At 29.8% G+C, this 9,702-nt stretch overlaps 2 protein-coding genes across 2 annotated transcripts; one reads left to right on the plus strand and one right to left on the minus strand.

Annotated features, from left to right (window-relative positions):
- Window positions 1-2,381: 2,381 nt before the first annotated feature.
- On the minus strand, window positions 2,382-5,178 carry LOC106786856 (craniofacial development protein 1). Its single transcript, XM_014748701.1, has 3 exons — window positions 4,885-5,178; window positions 4,415-4,799; window positions 2,382-4,323 (listed from the first exon to the last, which is right to left on the minus strand). The coding sequence occupies exons 2-3, from the start codon at window positions 4,782-4,784 to the stop codon at window positions 3,812-3,814; spliced, it is 882 nt and encodes a 293-aa protein (XP_014604187.1). The 5' UTR covers window positions 4,785-4,799; window positions 4,885-5,178; the 3' UTR covers window positions 2,382-3,811.
- A 2,062-nt stretch (window positions 5,179-7,240) lies between these two features.
- Window positions 7,241-8,540, plus strand: LOC106786842 (transcription factor 21). The gene is made up of 2 exons (XM_014748662.1): window positions 7,241-7,564; window positions 8,283-8,540. The coding sequence occupies exons 1-2, from the start codon at window positions 7,241-7,243 to the stop codon at window positions 8,490-8,492; spliced, it is 534 nt and encodes a 177-aa protein (XP_014604148.1). The 3' UTR covers window positions 8,493-8,540.
- Window positions 8,541-9,702: the final 1,162 nt, after the last annotated feature.

The following is a 9,702-nucleotide window of genomic DNA, read 5'->3' on the forward strand; positions in this document are numbered from 1 at the left end:
TATTCTACGTAATTTATTTAAATGTAATTTATGTAGAATCTTTGAAATAATTAACGATTAAATTAAATAATAAAGAAAATTAAATTTAGAAATATATGAAATCATTATTCATTGTTCGAATACAATCGAATAAATTTGGTATTAACAAAATTTGTTTTGTCGCAATCGTTGACTCGTTTTCATTTTGTCGAAATAAATTCTGCAAACTAATGGAAACCAAAGAATTCACGAGATTTCTGACGATCGTGCTCCGGAATGAAAGAGGAAAGATATTCCGGTTGGTGAATAAATTGCCGATGGCAAGGCCGCAACTAATGGCCGCCAGTCTGGCGTCGATACTTTTGCTTGTTTCCTATCGTACACACACGTCCAGTTAACAAACTACTAACAGGAAGATGTTCAAAGATGTTCAAAGCTGTTCTTCGTATTTTTTATCTTTTTTTTGGTTTCCTCTTTTTTCATCTTATTTTCTTTCTCTATATACACCAGCCCTCTTTTTTTTCATCCTAAGTTCCCACACGCGATCTTGTTTCATGTTATATTTTTTTCTTTCATATTTCCGCAAGAAGAATGTCGTGAAAAATCGATACGAGATATTGGTCACGATCACTATTACGAACTGTCAAATTTTCACGAACCCGTTACTCAGGTTAAACGCAAAAAAAAAGAAATAACAGGATTTATTTATACAAAATGAAAACGAATTCTTATTGCTTGTTGCATAAAAATCTGTAAATTGAGATGCGAAAATATTTTGAAAGAAAATTCAAACCGATATGATGAACGTTCAATTGAGAAGTGATTAATATTTAATACAAATTTGTAATATAAAGAAAAATGTTAAAAATTTGGAAATTTATGCAATATGCGACAAATAATGTATATCCGATGTAAGTAAAATAATTTAATAATTACTTTACTATATTAATGTATGTATATATATATATATATATATTAAATATAATTGACAGACCATTTAGATCGTCAGAATACGAACGATATTTTTCTCGCGAAAGTAAAAAATGCCAAAAGTATGTACTGATCCGAAATGTCCATTGAATAAATACACGAAGTAAGTTATTCCATCTCTGTGATATCGCTATCTTCTCTTCAAACATTTCCTATACTTTCATATCTCTGTTCAAGTATTTGTTTTGAATTTACAGTACTGAAAAATCACGAAAAGAATCATGCAAAATTCATGGAAAACCATGCATCAAATTTTCCTCTGATCATGCACGAGAAAATCGTAGCGAACCTAAACGAACGAAGTATTGTACGAAACTATGTAGAAAAAAAAAGGATCGAAAGTTAAAAGAGACGATAAAAGTTGGTCGTTGTGGGATATGTTGTAACAAGTAAGTTTTTATAATTTGTATAAATATTAAAAGAAGAAATAAAATGGGAAAAAAAAACAAATTACTCTGATGAGAAAAATATATCACAAAAAAAATTATATTACTTTTTTAGCAAAAACTGTAAAACTATTAAATCTACCATAGAACGTGGCACATCCACAGATTCATTGTCAACAAAACGGTAAAAATTCTGATAAATTTACACTTTTATAAACGTTCACAAAATTTCTACTAAAATATTGTTTGTCTTATAAGCCACGGTGTTGTATAAATGGAAGCCTTAAATAAATCCCACAGCTCGAGAAAACGCGGAATGCAAATTCATGGTTATAACGAAAAAGAAGACAAAACTTGCGAATGTAAACGCAAAAGATGTTGCGAACGAAAAAGAAATCGAAATAAAGGAAAAAGAGGTCAATATCGATCATCTCGTTGTAAAAGAAAAAGAAAATATACTTGGCTAATAAATTGTTTAAGAAAACTTTGCTTTTGCGTTAAAACTCCTAAGAGTTACGAAAAATCTAATACTTATGCGCGATCTAACGAAACGTTATTACAAAACTGCGAATGTTGTTGTCGTACGTATAAAAAAGATGTACGTTAATAAATTATTATTATATATAAATCTAATATAATATTTTCAAATAAATATATATAGATTAACAACTCAAATAAAGAATAATTCATTTACAGAAACGTAAAGGAACATCGAAGAAATCGCATCATTCAAAAAATCACATTTTTCTTCCAGATGATAAAACATTGAGAGAAGATTCTACGAAATATCAGCGAGCTAATGGTTTTGATCGAAAATGTCAATGCATCAATACCATCGCGAAAAATCGGTTGGTTTTTTTCTTTTTAATCAAATCATCTTCCAATGCTTTTCATACTAATTATTTTTTGTTTAGAACGATGCCTCAACATCAGTCATATTTACAAGGTGTTTTATCAAAAGGATTCAATGTTATGTGTAGAGGTATAAATTTTTGTATATGAGCAAACGTTATCTCCAACTTTTCACTTTCGATAGATCGCTGACAGAGAATGTTTATTCTTTATCTTTATTGCATAACGTTAATAAGTCCACAAACATAAAGTATTTTGACGCATAATAATGCGATAATATATCGCAAAGTTAATACATTTAAGAAACTATGACCTGAGTTACATGAAAAATTGAAATTAAGTTTTAATCGGAATCCATGTTGCTAAACATGTCATACAGTGGATAAAAAAGTATTTGCATACCTCGCTTTCTTCTAATAATGTTACTAACAAAAGAATAAATGAAAGAATCACTTGTCTCGAATGTACAAAGTTTTAAAATGATTATACTATACTTTTTTGGTTCAATATATAATGATAATTTATCTGTACTACATATATTATCAAAAGACAAACTGAAACTGGTACTAAAAAAAATTTTTAAAAATCAAAGCACTCAAAAATACTTTCTCAAAGTGATCAACGACAAATTCTGAACGAAATATCCAATAATTAAATCGTTTGTGTAAATGTTTTTCATAATGCTAACTTATATGATAGAACTGCAAAGAAAAAGTCATTAATCAGTGAATTTTTGATCGGATGCAAAATAAGGTGTGTAAATACTTTTTTATATCCACTATATATAAACTACTTATGTCATTAGACCGTCTTCTCTGCTTTTGTCCTATTAATTAAAAATCAAATAAAGTCTGTACGTTTTAGCAGATCATATAAAACATAAAAGTAGCTGTGATAAATGTAACTATGTTTCATAACGTATCTTGTGATTCTATATACACATATAATGATTATCTATAAATAAAATAACGTACTCTTCATGACTCGCCAGAGGCAGTGATCGTGATAGTCCAATAAATCAATATCAGATACAAATAAGTATATTTATGGTTCATACTCTACCATATATGCACGCATCATTTTTCCTGATACTAAGTAATTTTGTGATATTTTCTATAATGCCAACTGTTATTTACATTACCTTGTTGAACTATTGTATGTATTGTATTACACTTGGGTAAAACAATTTGAAGCTTGTGTATCACTTGAATATAATTGGTAAGAGAAGCATCAAGCTTCAAGTATCCTGCTTCGATGCGAAGTTCTGTAATGATACGACAGAACGAGACATATGCTCGCAAAAAGTAAATTAAACTATTACACGATACATATAGAATTAGTCTCGATACAGTGGAATGATCAGTCTCTTTTAAAAAATGTGGTTGTCAATCGCTACCATAAAACTGATTTAGCTGATTGGCAAGCCAAGCGAGGCAAATTTTTCTTATTAATTAAACGAAATACGACGATATTTCCCATAAACACAGTAATTGTTTAAGCTAAATGCGTATAATTGGTACCTGACAATGGCAAGCTGAGAATATTGGAATTCATTACTTTTGTTTTCTTTCCATGTTTTTTTTTTATCTCATCGTACCATTGACTTATCGTGTACTGCGTCTACTAGTATTACGTAATTTTTTTTCAATCTCAAATTGTCGTAGATCTGCTCTTTGAAGAAAATCTTGTCTCTCTAAATACCCATCCTTTCCCCTATTATGATTTACAATTTCTTCCTCTATATTTTCCTGCTTTTTGTAATTGTCCCAATCAAGCTTAGACTTTTCCAATGTACTAATCTTAGCTTTCTTTCCAATCTGCCCCAAAACAGAAGAAATACCTCCCAACCCACCCCTTTTAATAACTCCTCTTCCTCTACCTCTTCCAGCAGGAGAGGTACATGCATCTGTTTTCGTAGAATATTCAGCGGATGGTAAGGATAGTCTAGCTTCTGCAGAATCTACCGACACCTCTTTCTCTATTTTTACCTCTTCGCCAGCAAATTCAAAGATTTTTGTTATCTTTACTTTTTCCTCCGCTTTGGGTTTAATTAAAGCAGAAGATTTTTCTTTCGGTCCATTCGTTGAGATTGGCTGTTTGGGTTTCGAAGCTACAGCTATTATAAAAATACGCAATATATTAGAATAAAATATAAAGAAAGTTTTAGAAAATTATATTATAAACAATTATTAGCAATAATATTCTACCGGTATCCTTCATAAAATCTGCCCACAAGGAATCCGCTCTTTTCTTTTCTTCTTCTTCTGTAAGTTCTTTCTTCTCCGCTGTCTCAGATTTGTTTTCATCCTCTTCTTCTTTCGAATCATCTGACTCTTTTAATTTTCTTTTTATTCTTTTCTTACGCTTTGTACTTTTATCTTTAACAGTCTGTTTCCCTCTCTTTCTGCTTATCGTTTTATCAGTTTCTCTCTTATTCTCATCGTTTTCATCCTCAGGTCCACTTTCTACTTCACCTTCTGAATCTGCTTCAGATACAGGTTCATTATCAGCTCCATCAGGAACATAATCTTCATCGTCGTCGTCAGAATCAGAAGGTAATTCATGCTCTTTTGACATTTCTATGTGTACGATCTACGTAATCATAGGTTAAGTTAAATATTATTACTTTGATATAAAATAATGGATAAAAATATATATTATTATTTTGATTACTTACATTTTTTTATTAAAAATGAGGAAGATATTTATTCAAGAAATCTTGTCAATATTCAACGTTCGGGAACGTTCCTTCCTATATGACTTAATTTTTCTTACGATCACACGTTATTACTAATTGATATAATTATAATACAGACGTTAATCAATTGTTTCAAAAAAATAGTAAACTAAAAATATTGCTTTAATAAATAAACTAGAAAGATTAAAATTGTGTACTATTAGGAATCATAAAATATACATTACTTTTATTATTCACATTGAGCACGTATTTCTGACGACGTTCGAGCGTACTGCCTGCCATCTTTTGTTGAAAATGCAACTCTACGACCAATCGAAAGTCTAGAAATAGTCACGTGATAAACGAATTATATCGTATATCGAAAGTCTAGTAATAGTCACGTGATAAACGATATATATCGTATATGGGATCCTATATAGGTTTTTTCTGATGGATCGTTCTCAACATGAAACCATTGCAGTTCTCATGTGTTTTTAACTAATGGAAATGCATGTAGGTTATAATTCAACCAATTACAATTAACCTTTAATAATACATATATGGTAAATGAAAGATTATTAATATTTAAAATATACAAATAAAATTTTCTAATAAAACATTTTTTAAATTAAATTCACTTTCAATGTACGTACTGTAATATAAATAATTATTTTTCTCTTGTTAATTGTCACAAAATAAGTAACCCCATTGCGTAAAATATTTAAAAAAGTACTATTTCAAATAAATTATTAAAAAACAATAACCGCGCGTCTAAGAATAGAAAAATATTAATACAAAAGATGAATAGTTAAAGGTTGACTACAAATGCATTTTGCTGGTGCATTATTTATTACAAAAATACGATCGTTAAATCTTATCAGCATAATAATTATACTTGTAAAATTTCTTTTTATGCATAAAATGTTATACTTTAATGTATTCCTTTTATTTGCTACCAGATGCAATAGAAAAAGAATATAAGTTTACTGAATACAAAATAATGACTATCTTGATACAAAATTGATAAAAATTTGTATTCCACGATGTACCTTCTTTAAAATCAATCAAAATATATCATAAATATTTATCTTATCATTAAGAATATAAGAAATATTTGACAGAACTCGTTTTAACTAATTATGAGAGACATTTTATATATCAAGATTAAAATCATTGTACCGATTACATACCGAAAAAAGGTCAAAACGTTTCAAATTGCGAGGGATTATTCACAAATTTGTCGAGCAATAATTTATTCCTTTTTAAGACGTTAACAGAGAGTTCACTCGGGTCACTGTAATTCTCATATTACGGAATCCATTTCAAAATTCTACTTTCCAACGAAACGATTAACTGCCAGTCAACGAGGGATTTCAGGAGGATTAACGTTATGTGACTTTTTCGTTGGAAGAAAGAATTTACGTAAAAAAAAAAAAAAAAAAACCCCCTCTCTCACACATAGAAGAAAAGATCATATTTAATTCAACAGAAATTCTAATAAATAATATTAAAAATTGATATATATATATTTATTCAATATAAAATGTATTCCGAAATTAAAATCAATTTTCAAATTGCGTATCTTTAATTATTATTATTATTATTATTATTATTATTCTAAAGCTAAACGATAAAAAAAAGAAAATGTATCGGAAGTATCAGAAGAACGGAAATAAGAAGAAAAATAAAAAATAGATCTGATCGTAGAGACGAAAAAAGGAAGAAGGGTGTGAGTGTATGGAAAATAAGTATAAAGATGTACTATAAGACAGAAGGATGTTCCAGGTGGCTCCAGATGACACAAACTCCAAAGCTATTGGATGAAAGCATTCGAAAAGCGCGAAGAGGAGGATGAAGAAGCTTAAAGAAGGAGGTTCGTATGAGTTCGAAAGCTCCGCCCGATTTTCAGGATACCACAAATCTCGTAGCTCATTTCAACCAACTTCTGTTTCTCTTTCTATTTCTTCTTCTTCTTCTTCTTCTTCTTCTTCTTCTTCTTTACTTCTCCTCCCAAGTTTCTCCCTGTTTTATCTTCAACGCTTTGGAGATACACTTCAACTGACAATTAGTATCGCGTAAGCGGTGTATCCCGACCGATCGAATTTTTCAACGAAAGTTATTAGACAAAAAACAAAAAAAGAAAATAAAATAAAACGAACAACATTTTTAATCGATCACGCAAAAAAACGAAAAAAATAAACGCGGCGTACAACGGGATACAATAATTTGAAGGGGTCGTTTTCCCACCCCTTTTTGTTCTTTTTTTTTGGTTTTGTTTTTTAATTATATTTCAACGACACACACACACACACACCCGCGTGATATTAAGAAGAAATTTGGATTATTAAGAAATAGGATGCCACGGAAACGTCGTGCATCGACACCGTCGTTGGAATGCGACGAGGATGAATTCATTTCGGAAGAAAAATTTGGCAAAGAAGATTTGGATAATCGTGCACCGAGAAACGCAGCTAATGCACGTGAACGTGCGAGAATGCGTGTATTATCTAAAGCATTTGTCAGATTGAAAAGTCGATTACCATGGGTACCATTCGATACGAAACTCAGTAAATTGGATACTCTTCGTCTTGCTGCAACATACATCGCTCACCTTCGTGCCATTCTCAGAGATGACGGTGATTCTAATCCAGAAACAACGAGATCGTTATCCTTAACTTTGGTAAGTTTTATTATATTATTACATTTGTTTTACACACCCCGTACTTTTTAAATAATTATCATCGTAAGTTTGTTAATGTAATCAATCATGCTTGAGATAATTTATAGAAAAATTCACGCATTATTATTTAGATCATTCCATTGAAAGATATTTTTTCTCATAAATGTAAAAAAAAATAATGTTAGTAGATTATTTCAAACGAATTATTGTAGATTTTCTTTTTTCTATCATTATAATTATCCAATAGAATAATACGCTAAGACGCCAGGTGGATCCATTCGGCGTCGCGACGGCAAACGTCGTTTTCGAAGTCATCCTCTCTGTTTATGTCTCTCCAGGTGGAACGAATCACTTTAAAACCTCCCACTTATACCCTTTGCTGCCGTTAATTCTAACTTTGTTCCGTTGTTTGAAGAATAATGTTTGTTTTATTATATGTGTGGTGGAATATAAAACAGTTTTAGCACAGGATTTTTTTCTTATTAAAACAATTCATTCGTATCTCGAAATATTTCAATTTCGTTTAACACATGAAAAACGTACGTCTCTTTATTATTATTATTATTTTTCATTTAATATTAAAACATGTGGAGATAATTTTTTGTAAATTTTAATTATTTTTAGATACAATTTCTTACAAGAACAAATTTCTCATTTAATTTGTATAATTATAACGAAAATAATGAAATTCTTTGTTCTATATTTTTTTTGTACACAGTCATGGCCTTTTGCTATCCAAGGAACAAACGCTTCGATGTTGGTGAACAACAGTTGTAACATGTCATCCTCGACTTCTGCCAGTTCTAATCAGTATCGGGGACAGCAAGGAAGCAACGATATTCAAGGCTTTCATCACGGTGGACATCAGAATACTTCGATGCGCCATAATCATGCACACAATCACGAAACACAGTTTTCTTATTACTAATCCATATATTTTCTAACGAATTATACGAAATATTTATTCGATAACGAAATCGCGTGCCTTAAAAAAGTAACGCATAGTGAAACAATAAATATATGTTATCATGTGAAGATATTTTTGAAAGCAATTTACGATCTATTTATACGAAAGAGTGTTCTCTCTCTCTCTCTATTTCTATTTCTCTTTCTTTATTATTTATTACATTAATTTTAATATATAAAAAAAAACATACATCGCGACATATGTCGCGAATGATTATTATTGTAAATGTAACCAAAGCATACGAACTAGTCGAATAAAAAATATCTTTATCAATTGAAAATAATCTATTGTATTTGTTTCTTAAGTACTAAGAAAAAATAAATATCGTTAAATAACTGTCCTCTTTGCATGAGAGCGCTATGTATTGTATATCCGGAAACTAAAAGAAGGATACGGTAACGTAAGAAGGAAATAGGACTTAAAGTTAAATAAACAAAGTACGAAGAACCTTTGTATAAACCTAATGCTAAAATAATATATCCTATTTCTAGGACAAATCAAGCAAAACCGTCGGTATATCATTTGACATCTTTGCGCGTCAACATACCGCCCCCACCTCATAAAAAATGATCATTCTCAGATTTGTATAACAACCCCCTACCACTCCCCTGATTTATTTTCACTTTTCGATGAACAAAATATATACTTTATATTATTATACGTTTCTTAGGATATGCGATCGATCATTTAAAAATTGTACTCCATATTTTATACATAATATACAATATTTCTTTTTCAAATAGAAAAACTTTTTATTTTTATAAAATAGAGAACTATATTAAATTTATTTTTTTAATTAATAATAGTCAAGCATCACCAGAGGGTTGCATCTTTACACTTATTGAGGGATGGAAGAAGAGATACGAGATATATTTTTAGTAATTTTAAATATTCTCATTATTTTCTATAAAATTTATTGTTACTTAGTTGTAAATGTAGAAAGAATTTAATTACACATTAAATTTTGTGTATACTCCTAGTTATTAAAAGTTACTAGGAAATAAGAAAGTTTCAAATATATTGAATTTCTAGTAACATGGCTACGACGAAAATGGTAATAGTAGTGCTCTACCTTTATCTTATCGACAGTAAAAAAATTTTCACCGCAGAAAGAAAAAAATAATTGCTCTCAATTGCTCACTAATTGCACATTTAAAACCCATAATTGCTC

This window comes from Polistes canadensis, unplaced genomic scaffold (genome assembly GCF_001313835.1).
Source record: "Polistes canadensis isolate GaletaPanama2010 unplaced genomic scaffold, ASM131383v1 scaffold_85, whole genome shotgun sequence".
In the NCBI taxonomy this organism is placed as follows: domain Eukaryota; kingdom Metazoa; phylum Arthropoda; class Insecta; order Hymenoptera; family Vespidae; genus Polistes; species Polistes canadensis.

Excerpts from the sequence above, each read along its gene's own strand:
- LOC106786856 (XM_014748701.1), bottom strand. The coding sequence starts at position 4,784 with ATGTCAAAAGAGCATGAATTACCTTCTGATTCTGACGACGACGATGAA. Across the intron at positions 4,324-4,414 it reads AGATTTTATGAAGGATACCG|CTGTAGCTTCGAAACCCAAA; the intron begins GTAGAATATTAT and ends TTTTTATAATAG.
- LOC106786842 (XM_014748662.1), top strand. The coding sequence starts at position 7,241 with ATGCCACGGAAACGTCGTGCATCGACACCGTCGTTGGAATGCGACGAG. Across the intron at positions 7,565-8,282 it reads GATCGTTATCCTTAACTTTG|TCATGGCCTTTTGCTATCCA; the intron begins GTAAGTTTTATT and ends TTTTGTACACAG.